This window comes from Ambystoma mexicanum, chromosome 8 (assembly GCF_040938575.1).
Source record: "Ambystoma mexicanum isolate Mex_15411 chromosome 8, UKY_AmexF1_1, whole genome shotgun sequence".
In the NCBI taxonomy this organism is placed as follows: domain Eukaryota; kingdom Metazoa; phylum Chordata; class Amphibia; order Caudata; family Ambystomatidae; genus Ambystoma; species Ambystoma mexicanum.
In genome coordinates this window covers 1041038747-1041052963 of record NC_090929.1, presented here as the reverse complement: position 1 = coordinate 1041052963, position 14217 = coordinate 1041038747, and the positions used below count along the sequence as shown (strand labels likewise).

Genomic DNA, 14217 nt, shown 5'->3' with positions numbered 1-14217 from the left:
GCAACATTTTCGTACACTCTGTGGGAGTGCATTGTAATGGCAGCGGAGCACATACCAGAAGGGGGAAGAATTCCTAGCCATCGTTAGAGATGGAAAGGAGGACATGCAGGAATCCCTACAGTCTGGATTGGACACTGCAGATAGTGTGAGCAGGTTCATGGCCACTAGCACAGTGATGCACAGATGTGCGTGGTTGCGAAAGTCGCGTTTCGCACCAGACATGCAAAACAGTCTTTTGAACATGCCTTTTGACGTGTCTCACCTTTTCGGCAACAAGGCTGACGAGATCCTTGATAGGCTGCAGACCTCAAAAGCGGCTGCCAAGTCTTTAGGAGCTACTATTAGGCAACCTCAGCCTTTTCGTGTATCAGGACAATATTGGAGGGGACGATCCTATCGTTATTACTCTTCGTAGGAAAGGTGAGAGGAATGGCCAGTCAAAGGGGCCCGAGAAAAACCACTCGTGGTGGACGAGGTAAATGTGCTAATCCAGCTCCAGCTGCAGCTTCCTTACCATCAGCAGCCGCAGCATCCGCCACAAAACCACTGTGAGGACTTGCATCACAGGACACCTGTGGGAGGCAGGCTGTCCCAGCATCTGCAAGAATATCGAGCCATTACTTCAGATGTTTGGGCTCTAAAAATAATAGCCCAAGGTTACTGCCTTCCTTTTGTAACGCTGCTGCAAAGCAATCCACTGAGGAGACTCTTTAAAGTTTCCAGATCTGCTCCTACAGCAGGAAGTCTTAACCCTGCTAGAGAAAGGTGCTATAGAACCAGTACCTGTAGCGGAAAGGAACAAGGGATGGTACTCTCCATATTTTTTGATTCCCTAAAAGGACGGAGGACTGAGACCCATCTTGCACTTGAGAGACTTGAACAAGCTCCTCAGGAAGGACAAGTTCAAGATGGTCACTCTTTCTCAGATCCTTCAGGCCCTTCAACTTCAAGATTGGTTGGTGTCACTGGGCTTCTCCCTGAAATTCATATAGACACAAATGACACCTTCCCAACAGCTCCAGTACATTGGGGCTGTATTAGACACATCCTTGGGAAAGAGCTTGCCTCCCAAGTCGAGGGCTCAAGACCTTCTTCAGATGGTTTCCAAATTAGAAAATGCCCAAAATCTCCAGGCCTACGACTTTTTGAGGTTGCTTGGCCTCATGGCATCCTGCATTTTCCTGGTGCCAGAAGCACGCCTGAGAATGAGCTCTTCAATGGGCTCTAAAGATTCAATGGTCCCGATTATCAGGACAAATGACGGATCTCCTTCAGATCCTGAACAAGGTTCGGCAGGACCTTCTGTGGTGGACTTGCACTACATCATAAAAGGAGAAGATTTTTGACAACCATGGCCGGAGATTACGGTAGTGACGGATGTCTCACTCATAAGGTGGGGAGCTCATGCCAATGATCAACTACCGCTGATTGTCAGACCTCCATCGGCGTTCAAACTACACATCAACCTTTTGGAGCTGAGGGCAATCGGACTAGCGCTGAAGGCTTTTCTGCCATCTGACAGGGGAAAAATGGCATTAGGTAATGCATGGCCACTGTGTTGTCTGTCATTATAAACAAAAAAGGTGGTGTAGGGTCACTACCTCTGTGCAGAGAGGCAATGCGGCTCTGGTATTGGGCAATTCAGGAAGGAATCTCCTTATTGTAAGTTCATCTAGCCGGGGTGGAGAATATGACGGCGGACGCTCTGAGCAGGCAGAGTACTGTGTCCCACGAGTGGGAACTGGCTCAGGAAGTCCTTCAAGAGATCTTCGCCCTTTGGGGAACCCCTCAAGTAGACCTGTTTGCGACTGGAATCAACTGTAAGTGCGAAAGGTATTGCTCAAGGGAATTTTCCCCGAGAGGACCCTTAGGGCACGCGTTTGTGGTGGAGTGGAACTTCCCACTGCGATACGCGTTCCCTCCGATCCCTGTCATTCCTCAAGTCATCAGGAGGTTAAGACGGTTTGGAAACCACATGATCCTAATTGCCCCGGATTGGGCCAAGAGAACGTGGTACCCAGACCTTCTAGAAATGTCCATCTGCCCTCCGTTAAGTCTTCCTCGGAGAGAGGACCTTCTCTCACAAAAGGAGGGCCAGGTTCTCCATCCAGAGGTCGGGACTCTCAGCAGTCATGCGTGGTATCCGAAAGGCTGAGATACAAGGATTGGGACCTTCCAGATGATGTCATAGAGGTGTTGCTTTCGGCAAGAAGGCCAGCAACAGAATCTTTGTACCGTTGCCACTGGAAGAAGTTTTGCAATTGGTGCAGGGAAAAGAATGTTGATCCTTTTCTGTGTTCTAGCCCAGAAGTGTTAGCCTTCCTCTTATCACTGGTACATAGAGGTCTCAATGTTGGGACCATGAAAGGCTATCTTGCAGCGCTTTCCATTTTCAAGCGCTCTTCGGAAGAATGTTCCTACTTTAAAATTCCTTTGATAATACAATTCTTAAAGGGACTCACCAATGTGTTTGCTCCTTCTTTCCAAGTCCCAGTTTGAGACCTTAATCTGGTTCTAAAGTTTTTGATATGTGCCCCTTTTGAACCTTTGCACACATGTCCATTAAGATTACTAACGTTGAAAACCATTTTCTTGGTTGTTTTAACATCAGCACGAAGAGTGAGCGAGTTGCAGGCACTGTCACCTGGGCCACCCTATACTGTGTTCCACAAGGACAGGGTTGTATTGAGGGTTACACCCTCATTCTTACTTAAAGTTTTGTTTGATCTCCATTTGAATCAGAATATCATTCTGCCCGTGTTCTATCCTCATCCCACCAAGGAGGAGGAAAGATTGCACAGGCTAGACCTGAGAAGAGCTCTAAGCTTTTACATTTCTAGGCTCTCCAAGCTTAGAGTGGACGATCAACTTTTCATTGGCTACACTGGAAGGAAGTTGGGTCAATCGGTGTCAAAACAAACACTATCACGTTGGGACTGTGCTTTGTCTGTCAGAATGCTACAGATTGGCGGGCAAAGATCCACCAGAAGGAGTGAGGTCCCATTCAACCAGAGGCAAAGCCTCTTTGAAAGCCCTTCAAAGAGGTGTTCCCATCAAATCTGTTTGTGAAGCGGCGGCTTGGTCTTCGCTGCACACATTTTCTAAATGCTACAGTCTGGATGCTTCCCACTCTAAATAGCTTGTATTCAGTGCTGTATTCAGCTATATAAAAAAATCTCTATAAAAAAATTATAATAATATTAAAATTCTACTCCCTCCTCCAAAAAACCTTTACACTGATTTGGGAGTCTATCTAAAATGAGGAATACATTGGAGGACACAATCCATTTGAAGAACAAGTTACTTACCAACTGGTAACATTCTTTTGACTGGATGTTCCTCCATCGTATTCTTCGTCGCCCTCCCATCCTACCCCTCTGTAAATTTTCTGGTGATATTACCACTTAAACTCTCGCAAGGCTGACACCTGGCTACCTACACTATCTATACAGCAGAACAAGAGGAGAAAAACAGAACTGAGGCCAACGGGCGCTGCGCGTGCTACTTGTATACTCGATGACGTCACCCTCGACAGAGGCCTTCGAGGGACCTTGACTCGACGACATTGCTGCACAGCACCCTCTGGTGAGAATTTTTTTCCAAAGCTGGACAAATACATCTAAGATGAGGAATAAGTTGGAGGAACATCCAGTCGAAAGAACGTTACCAGTTGGTAAGTAACTTGTTCTTCAGCACAATTTCCACCGGGCGCTAATAGTGTTACCGCTAGACGTAGAGGGCGCGTTCATGCACGTTTGTGATGCAGTGCTAATTCTACTGCACGACCCGGCGGTAATGCATTTCCGCTCGATGGAAATTGTGCTGGATTACTGCTGCACTTGCATTGAGGCTGATTGTCTTGATAAAGTTAAGGATGCAATAATTTAAGATTGTGCCTTGTTATATATTATATAGTGCTACACACCCTTGTGTCTCAGAGTGCTGATCTTTGCCACAACCTACGCATATATCCTTTTTGTTAATTGCGCTGTGCTGCTTAAGTTCTGTTTTTGCGCTTCTAAAGTTTGAGGTACATTTTGTCCAGGTTTTGCTCAGTGATTTTTAAAAATGTTTGTTTTGTGTAACTAAGTACCACTTTTTTCGTTTATTGCCTGACTTAATTTTTTAAGTTTGAAATGTTCTGTGGCTTTCATTTGTTTATTCACCTGCTGCGTTGTTGCAAAATCGGCTATTGAAGTAATCAAATTGAGATAATTGCCTCTGCACACTAAGAAATTGTCTCTCTAATGGCTATGTGCGCTCTTCCTTATTTTATTTTGTGAAAATTATATTTGCTTCTTTTTTGTTTAGCTTTCTGGTTGCAGGTTGGATCATTTGAAGTAAGAAGCTTTATAAAATGTACATGTTTTAAATCTTTTACAGGAGGACATGGATTTAAAAGCACTTGGCTTTGATGTGGCTGAAGGAATGAATGAACCATACCTCCCTGGAGACAGTGGAATATTTGTTTCCAAGGTGGACAAAGGAAGTATCGCTGATGGCCGATTAAGGTGGGTAAAGAAGGAAAAAAAGCCAACCTTTCAGGTTTCATCAAAAACATCCCCTTCATTGCCAGCATGTTACGTTTCTCTTGTAGCATTGACACCACAAATTGTAAATTTATGACTGAATTATACCCATCCAGGCCAGGCTGAAACTTTCTTTTCCTGCCACTAACACATTTTGATTGTAATGTCTATTTTGGGGTTGTTGCTGTCCATGCTGTTTGTTGAGATGGATTTCTAGAATCCGGCCTGGTGGTGTGGAGGCCACTCTAGTTCTAGTGAACAGGAGAAGCCTGAGAGGTTAGCCACAATCCAATCAAGGTAGCAGCAGAGAGCAGTAAAGGCTATTCTGGGCAGAGTGCTTAGGTAAGAATGTACAGAAATTCTATTCTAGGCCTCAAACACACTAGAAGCAACACTCAATACTAAACATATATACAATCACCATAGATTCTTGGCATGCATTCAATGACTTAAATCAATAAAAGAAGGTAAGTAAGTGATATAGTGAGATGGAACCAAGCCACAAGAAATATGACCTAGCTTCAGAATTCCAATCCCTATGAAGAGCGTTGTGCCCAAATGTGTCAATGCTTCCCCCCCAGAATGTATTTGATGCAGGTGAAGTACTTTAGTTGGTGATTGTTCAACAAAAGAAATGCAACAAAGTTACTGATAAGTAAAAATGCGCTTTTCTCTCAGGTTTCACTGCCCAGGACAACCAAGAAGTGCATAATGAAAGAATACAAAAAGACTTGTTCTCAATGTTACACTACGGAGGACATCGGGAGATAAAAGTTTTGCATTTACTTAATCTCCTCCCCCTGACACTGATTTTCCCAGAGGACTGGATGGGTCAACTGGGGATTGCTGCAGGTTGGATTTCCTGCCATTGGTTCCGGTGAGAGGTGCTCAGTGCAAGCTTTGGCGATGGAGAAATGCAGAAAGCACCGATGCAGACCTCTTCAGGATTCTTCACAGGATGGGGAAGGCGAGTTTGAGCGACGGCCACTGCACACAAATGATATCAGGCGTCCTTCCTTTAGCGGTTGAAGACGATCTCCAGAGCAGGATCCCTTGAAGCTTGGAGGTGGAAATTTGGCTGAAAGGAGACTTACACCACAAGCTGGTCACCACCGATGTTCTAGTGGCAAACGTGGAACGGTGGGGGTTTTAGCGAGATAGCACACTGAGAGCTGGTCAGTCATCTTGGTGATACAGGGTCACTTCTAAGGCTCTGGACCGTTGGATCCTTGATCGCTTCAAGACTAGTTGCTCCCACCAGCCCAGGGGTTGAAGCACAACACAGGGTGTTGGCAGATCAGGTAGTCCTTTTTGGACCTTCAGTCGACTGTTCTATGAGAGATTCTTGGCTCCAACTCTGTGAAGAAATGGCTGCAGGAGTTCACTTATTATCCAAATTCCGATCTGCAACCAAGTCCAAGCCCACCAACAGTAAGCATCTGCACCATTAAAACAGCCAGTTGAGTCCACAAATTACTCTACCAAAGCATAGACTGTATATCATGTTGGCCGAACGCTAATCGCATCGTATGCCCTACATCGCCAATACAGAATCGTCAGCATAACCATAGAACGTCCATCTTGTGCCCTGAATCCGCCATTTGCTTTCCTTACCTTTCTGTTCAAACGCTTTGCAAAATGTATTTTATTTCATTGTGCTCATGCACGGGGCAAGGCCACAAGTACATGTTGAGAGACCGGCCCGACAGAAATGCCAAGCAGTACAGAAATACATTGTTTTCCTCCCTCACAAGTCCTTGAATGCGAGCAGAGAGGCACTTAATCACCAAGCCAGGTGCCAGCCGGTCTTGCTAAAACTGTAGAAACAGGCTGTTAAAGCATGAATGATACTTTCCTAGCGGCCCCCCTTACGGGTCCCTCTTTAGATCAGGCTGACCCCCTAGTTCATGAATAGAAACCAGAAGATAGTATGTTTTGGAATGTGTGTCTCCAAGTAATAGAGATTAAGAAAGAAACGTGTCATGATTTGTCAAATTTGTCATAATTGTCAATTATCGAACCATACCTCAAGAAGATACATTATGGGCGGATTTGATATGTCACAAAAAGTTTGTATGTAGAATGTTCGCTCTCTTGCGTCTCACGAGGTCTGGGTGATCACACGTTGCGAGACGTTAGACCCAGTCAGCCGACTGAGAATATTTGCTTTGCATTAAACCTTAGCACTTGGAAATCGATCCTGGTGTCTGTCGTATCACTGAGTGTATGGTGATTGTGCCTTGTTTCCATACGTGAGGGTCTTCAGGGCCTAGCACAGTAGTTGTCCAATCGGGGACAATTATTGGTTTCACTCATGCCCCACACCTGAACGTCGCACACAGAAAGGCATCACTAGCCCTCAAAAGCTGCAGCAAGTGCATGACCTTATATGGGATTTCCAGACCAGGCAGAAAGCGGGCCAAACGACAATATGGCCAAATAACAAGCAACAATCTCGTGGGGTGGTCATTTAGGTCACTATCCACGATTAGTAGACCTATACGGTAAATGCGAATGTGCACACTTCAAATTATAACAATATTTCTGAAGCTTGTGGTTCTGCTTAGATCACATGCTATGCATAGGCCAACTTCTAGTGGCAGCCGCAGAGTATTGAAAAACTCGAAAAGGGACGTCGACATGGCATGCCAGTAACACTATCACTAATGTGACGTCCATTGTACCCATCGTCCTTCATGTGTCGAGGTCCCTCAGACTGTTTTTTCGGTCTTCATAGCCAGACGCTAGTTGCAGTGTTCCTTCTTCTGGCTAGCGCCATTACTTATAGAAAGTTTTAATTTAGACCTACGTTCTGTCCTTTCGCCCAACGTATACCGCAAGATCTCCAGCGATGTCTTTTGAAGACAAGACCATTCGTCGAAAGCAACAAACCGTCTCGACGAACTTTGTCTGCAGGCTACCTTGGCTCCAAGGTGCCTCGGCCCTGTAAAGTGGGGATAGGTCATAATCCGTCTCATTAGAGAATGCCTATTCCCCTATACTTCCTTTTAAAGGATAGTTCCGGGACTTTTTTTTTATTGTCCCTACGGGTCGGCCATGTGTTTGTAAGCATAAATCGGTAGATCGTAGGAAACTTTCCTATGGACCTTACCCGACTTTTCGCCCATTATCGCACTCGAAATCAGCCTCCATTTTGTGATAATCCTATCATTTCGCCGCATCGACCTGGCTCACCTGCCTTTGCGGCACTAAATCAAATCCCCCGCCCCTGAGCCTGACATCAGCAGACGCGTACTGCCCATTTCAAGCACGTCTCGTGTCAACAATCGCTGCGCCTCAGCTATTGACGTGTTGCCATGGAAATGGCAGGACGCCTCTTTCCCCAATAAGTATAAACAGACCGTTTCACAACATACAGCAGCAGATTTTCGATTCCATTACTCTCTCTGTGTTACTTTGAGTATTCTGTGACTCGTTTCAGTGCTCTGGTCAGCTACCTTCGCCGCTTGTAGCCCGTGTGAACACCTGTACCATCTCTGTAAATTATTTTACTATCTTTACCGCACAATGGCCACAATAATGCCGTATATGTACGAGCCCGAGTACACCGAGGAGGAACTACTGGAAAGGCAAGCACGCGAAAACGATGGGGATTCGGACGGCAGTTGGGAGGACCAGTCAACGGATGAAGAGCCTGGACCATGTCGCATGGACGGCGTCTCCACCTGGTGCACGTGCAATCGGTGCGAGCTAATGCCAACTGAGGAGGAGAACTGCTGCTGCCGTGAAAATTCCGGGTGCTTGGCCTACATTTCGGAAAGCGAGCAAAGTCTGCAGGAAGGCGAGCAAAGTCCGCAATGCATCACCGAGCTGCCAGAGTTCAGGGAAGCCTGCCTCTCACGGACAGTGTTGAGGATGATGATGGTGCTTATGCACGAACTTCGTGGCACTGTTCGTCCGCGTAATCCGAGTAACGAGTAAGTATACTCTTTTTGTGATGTCAGTGATGCCACCACTATTTCATGGTCGTCTCCCACATATAAAATTACATTTACATATCATTCGAACGCATGTAAATTGGTTCCATATAGTGCATTTTCTAGATATAATTTTTTTCTAAGAAAAATGACATGTGTTACCTGAATCGACATTGATAAGAAAGTTTGGTCAGTTTAATACAGTTTGCATCTTTTTTTTTTCACAGGTGGTACAGGCTGGTGGCCTATCGTTGCTTCACTTGGTGGCTTCACGGGAGGCTCGGACACCGCGTTCGGAGAGTAATACCTGCCTGTGCGGTACTTGCCATTAGACAACATTTCCCCAGTGACAGTGGACAATACCGCAGATTTTCCCTCGATGTGCTGCAACCTCAACTTTACAATGTGTAATGTTTATTATTTATGTTTAATTAAAATCTAAAATAAAGCCCAACATATATTTTAACAATGGTTGTTTTGATTTTTTAAATGAATCTAGTGTGTCTCCGTTGAATAGCCTTCCAGTGCCTTGTCTTGTCACACCACATGTCTCCGGCCAGCATCCTCCCTCACGCTGGCCGCACACCTTCAATCCACATAACCGTTGAACCCATATATGCAGCAGTCATACATATATTATTTTGTGGGTTGGCATCAAGCGTTGGCAATAAAAAGCTGTTGGATTTTATTGATACAAAACATGGTTATAGGTAAATAATAAATATGGTTGATCATAATAAATCCTCTTTTTGGGCACCGGGTACAGAGATGACCGCCATATATTCTCCTGGGAGGGTGAGGTATTTATAAACTCACCCCCCTGCCTTCCATGTAGTAGATCCTGCAGCCATCCTCTTACATTCAGTTAGATGGCCTCTCCTTGGTGAGGCCCTGCGGCAAACGGGTCTTGTCTGCACGACCACCGCCCCAATCCACCCCCCGCCCTATCAAAGGCAGTTCGCACCGGGGTACTTGCGCTGCTGGCAAGTGGAGCTGTCAGGGAGCGATAAAGGCCAAGAGGTGCCAAAGACCATGTACACTTCAAAGTGGTCTATAGAGCATGGGTTGTTGTTCCCATGTCTACCTCCAGACCCCGTGTCTCCTGCCAAGCATCCCCCTCACGATGGACGCCCCCCTGCAATCCACATAAGTGTGTCTCCATTCACAAGTCTTCCTGTGTCTTGTCTGCACGACCACCGCCCCAATCCACCCCCCGCCCTATCAAAGGCAGTTCGCACCGGGGTACTTGCGCTGGCAAGTGGAGCTGTCAGGGAGCGATAAAGGCCAAGAGGTGCCAAAGAACATGTACACTTCAAAGTAGTCTATAGAGCATGGGTTGTTGTTCCCATGTCTACCTCCAGACCCCGTGTCTCCTGCCAAGCATCCCCCCACACGCTGGACGGCCCCCTGCAAACCGCATAATGCCACGACATATACACGTCATTCATTCACAAACACACCCCTGTTTCGAATTCTTTATAACCCACTTCATATTTCTAATGAGAACTTCTTTGCGCTTTGCTAGTCAACCCGTGAAGGTGCTGGTTATCTGCTCTTCGTCTCTGTGAACTTCCGTGACCACTTTGAGCAAACTCGTCAGTTTGCAACCTGTGAACTGGTCCCTGTTCTACGACAAGAAACTACTCTGATCCCTGCATCCAACTGTTTGTTCGTCAAGGTAAGTCCATGTACCATAATCATTTTGCGCCCAATTTTTTAATTTATATCTATTTGCTAGTAGTCATCAAATTGCATCCATGTTTTCTTTTCGTTCACGACAGTACATGCAAGGAACTAGTCACATGTTCTGAGTTTAGTCAAATTACTTTTTCTATTTTTTGAAAGTTATTGAAATACTTATCCGCATGTGAATAACGTGTATAGTTCCAAGAACCAAAACGGACCTTGCATTGAACCTTTTATGTGTCATTTAATGTTTTAACACATTGGTATTCATAGAGAATTGTTGATCTTTACTTTTCAGAACTTTCCATAATGCCTGCCTGTTCCATTGGCGGTTGCCCTTCGAAGACCCATAACAAATCTGAAGGTACTATAATGCATGTTTTCCCTAAGACAATAGATCAGATAAGAGAATGGGTCCGATATTGCGGATATCCAGCCTCTGAGCTAGAAAGTAGAGTCCTAGAAGTCTTTGCGGACAAGAGGGGTGATCGATACCGCATCTGCAGCAGGCACTTTAGCCCAGACATGTACTCCACATCATTGCTAATAAAGAAGAAAACACCGCGAGCGAGGCGAAAATTGCTCTCAACCGCTATTCCCACTCTATTCGTCCACATCCCTCCACTGGTGAGTCAAGTTTACGTATTTATCTCTCGGCCTTGCGGTAGTGTGTAGCATTAGCTAACAATAATTTCCCCATTTATGTATCCACTCAATATGAAGGCGGAAGATTCTCCATCCGTGTCGTTATTGCAGTCATCAGCCACTTCAAGCGCCTATCGGGTAATCTTACTTAGCTATTCTGACACTGACTTGTTTTAGGCATGTAAATCAATAGTTTTAATTGATCGTGTAATTATTTTACCTAATGGTACACCACAGTACTCGTCCTCTAGTCTTTGTTTTCAGTTATAATTATTGTTATCCAAAATAATGCAAGTACTGTCTTTCAGGGAGATGCTGAGGAGTCCAACGCATTGACGACAACCGTAGATGTCACTCAGATGCTCGAGGTACGTTTCCGGACAGTTCCATCGATGGAGATCATCAGATCTTGCATTCTTGTAGCGTGATTGTTACACACAATGTTTCTTTCGTTTTTAGCCATTGGTATGTCCTTCTGTCGTCGCCCTCCTATGTGTCTTCTTTTTTCAATATTGTGTTCATTACTAATGAAAGTCCTATGTTTCAGGGAGTCGATGGAGCATTAGTCCAAGAAGAAGGGGGAGCATGCAGTTACGGGTCGGCGCAACAGCTTGCAGAAGTGTGCACCGCAGTTACAGCGTCCCTTGATGTTCTTATGCATTTCGAGGTATGGATACTGACAGATCAATCATGCGAGATCAAATGACGTGATTACATCCGCTATACTTCCTTCTTTATTAACGCAAGTACTATGTTTCAGGGAGCTGACGGAGCTTCTTCAACAAGAACATCACCCCTAGTAGTTGATGCAGATCTCTGGGTGGTGACACTTCCAACGATGGAGCAAATCGAATCATATTTAGATATCCATTATTTATTTTAGACAACTGATCATTTGTGCAGGTCTATTTAGATGAGCCGTTGACGCCTGCAGAAAGTTTATGTTCTTTTAAACAAAATAGAAAACCATACTAATGCAATTACTGTGTTTCAGGGAGTTGCTGAAGCGTCATCTTCAATAATATCATCAATGGAAGTCTATGCGGAGCCCGAGGTATGGATCTTGACAGTTCAATCTAACTAGATCAACAATGCGTGAACTATTGTCGTTTGAATGTTCTACACAATGCGTTCATTCGTGTTTTGCTATTGAGATGTACGTATGGGTATTGGTCCCCAAGTACATTTTGTGTTTTCAATATTATTATACATACTAATGAAAGTTCTATGTTTCAGGGAGTCGATGGAGCCTCAGTGAGTTATGGATGTGCTTATCATGAAAATATAGTCGTTGCAGCGCGAGAGGAAGTGGAGACATGCACACACGAGTCGGAGCAACAGCGTCCAGATGTTGAAATTCGAGGCAAGAAAGTTTCAAAGAAAAGAAAGCAAAAGAAGGTTAGTGTCCTGTTCACTATATTATGTTGTCTTTCACTGTCAATAGTTCAATACTGTAAGTTGTGTTTAAACTGAACATCCCTTTTCTAATCTGTCCTCTAGTTGCGAGTGGGTGTAAGAACTAGATCTACACAGACAGTGAAGCGAACGAGAGATGTTGCTTGTCAAACCTTTTGGCAGGGACTTGAGACTGGAGATGCAACGTGCCAATGGGAAGAATATGAAGTGATTGACAACGGAGCTATACCACCACCAGCCATTGATAGTGAATGTCCTCCTGGTAGTTTGGATGCAGTCGGAGATCAATTCACAGAATCCACACCCGCAAAAAATAAGAGCGCGCGAAAGTTGAAGACATTGTTTTTTTCTCCCATCTCCGGACAAGGAACAGATGTTGCAATGGAAGAGAATGAAGTGGACGACAATGAAACACCATCAATATCACTCAGCATAGCGGAAGACGATATCAGAGATTGTACCTTTCATGCGAGTGACATGTCCTCAACGTTACAGGCCGAACCAGCTGGGATGCAGAGTGACAGTATAAGGAAAGAGGCCAAATTCATTGTATTCGATAGCTGTTTGATGGATATTATTATGATGATGAAATGTGGGCATTGGGTTGGTGGGGAAGTATGTGGGGAGCCATTGATTAATGTGACTCGTGCAATTCGAGGCACTAACCTTAAAATACATGCCACCTGTACACAATATCATCCGTTCGCATGGTCTGCACAACCCATGCTGGGGCAACTGCCAGCAGGCAATCTACTTTGTGCAGCGGCCGCACTTTTTAGTGGTTCAAGTTTTAAAAAGTTACAGTATTTCTTTCAGTTTGTGGGAATCCATTTCATTGCGAAAAGTCAGTTCTACAAATACCAAACCGATTATCTATTTCCAGCCATCAGCGAAGCTTGGAGAATGGGAAAAATGTCAATGGAAAGTACATTCGCGGGCAAACGCTTCAGGCTAGCCGGTGATGGACAGTGCGACAGCCCAGGATTTTCAGCCAAGTACTGCACCTACCACTTTCAGGACATGGAAAGTAAGAAAATTGTGAGTTCGGTGGTCGTGCAGGTGTCACAAAGTACATCCTCAGTGGCCATGGAGAAAGTTGGCTTTGTAGCATCATTGCAAGAACTACAATCGCGGGGAATGGTGATCGACCTGATAGCCACGGACAGACACGTTTCAATTGCCAAGACAATGAGAGAAGAGTACAAAAATATAAATCACCAATTTGACGTTTGGCATCTTGCAAAATCAATCAATAAAAAATTGTCGGCTGCAGGTAAAAAAAAAGAATTGCAAGGTATTTCACAGTGGTCCAAGTCAATCAGCAACCATCTTTGGTGGAGCTCAAAAACATGTGAAGGGTCGTTGGAAATTCTACTGGAAAAATGGCGGTCAGTAATGTTGCACTGTAGCAACGTACATCGATGGTCGACAAATGAACATTTCCACAAATGTGAACATGGCCATTTGTCCACAGAGGAGGCACGGAAGAAGAAGTGGTTGATTCCTTCATCACCCACTCACAAAGCCATTGAAAAGATTGTATTTGATAAAACTATAACAAAAGCTTTGAGGGGACTCACGGAATTCTGCCACACAGGAGATTTGGAGGTGTTCCACAATATGTGCCTCAAGTACAGGCCCAAAAGATTGCATTTTGGCATGGAAGGCATGATAAATCGGACTCTTTTAGCGGTCTTGGCACATAACCATAATGTTGGCCGTCAACAAAGTAGGACGACCGGAACTTTAGGGACGCTTCGCTACAATAAGGCCTTCACTAAAAGAAGTAAACAATGGGTGATCAAACCAGTGTTTGAGGATATGCAATATGAGTTTATTGAGAGACTTATCGTAGATGTCCTCGATAGGCACATACATGGAGTGGTGAACGAACCTATGCAGGGGACAACTGCATTGCCACCCAACATTGCCTCTGTTCCATGTCCACCTAAAGCAGAGCTCATTGAGAAATACACATCACGGTTTAAATGATTGTAATTTGA

The 14217-nt window shown here is 44.8% G+C and overlaps 1 protein-coding gene across 9 annotated transcripts in view; it reads left to right on the top strand.

Moving 5' to 3' along the window:
- The window catches only part of DLG5 (discs large MAGUK scaffold protein 5), a 1559980-nt gene that overhangs the window by 672772 nt on the left and 872991 nt on the right, over positions 1–14217 (top strand). For all 9 annotated transcript variants that reach the window (XM_069610999.1, XM_069611004.1, XM_069611003.1 and 6 more), the window contains one exon: positions 4384–4511. In XM_069610999.1, coding sequence (XP_069467100.1) covers positions 4384–4511 — 128 coding nt within the window. The remainder of the gene's footprint in view (positions 1–4383; positions 4512–14217) is intronic.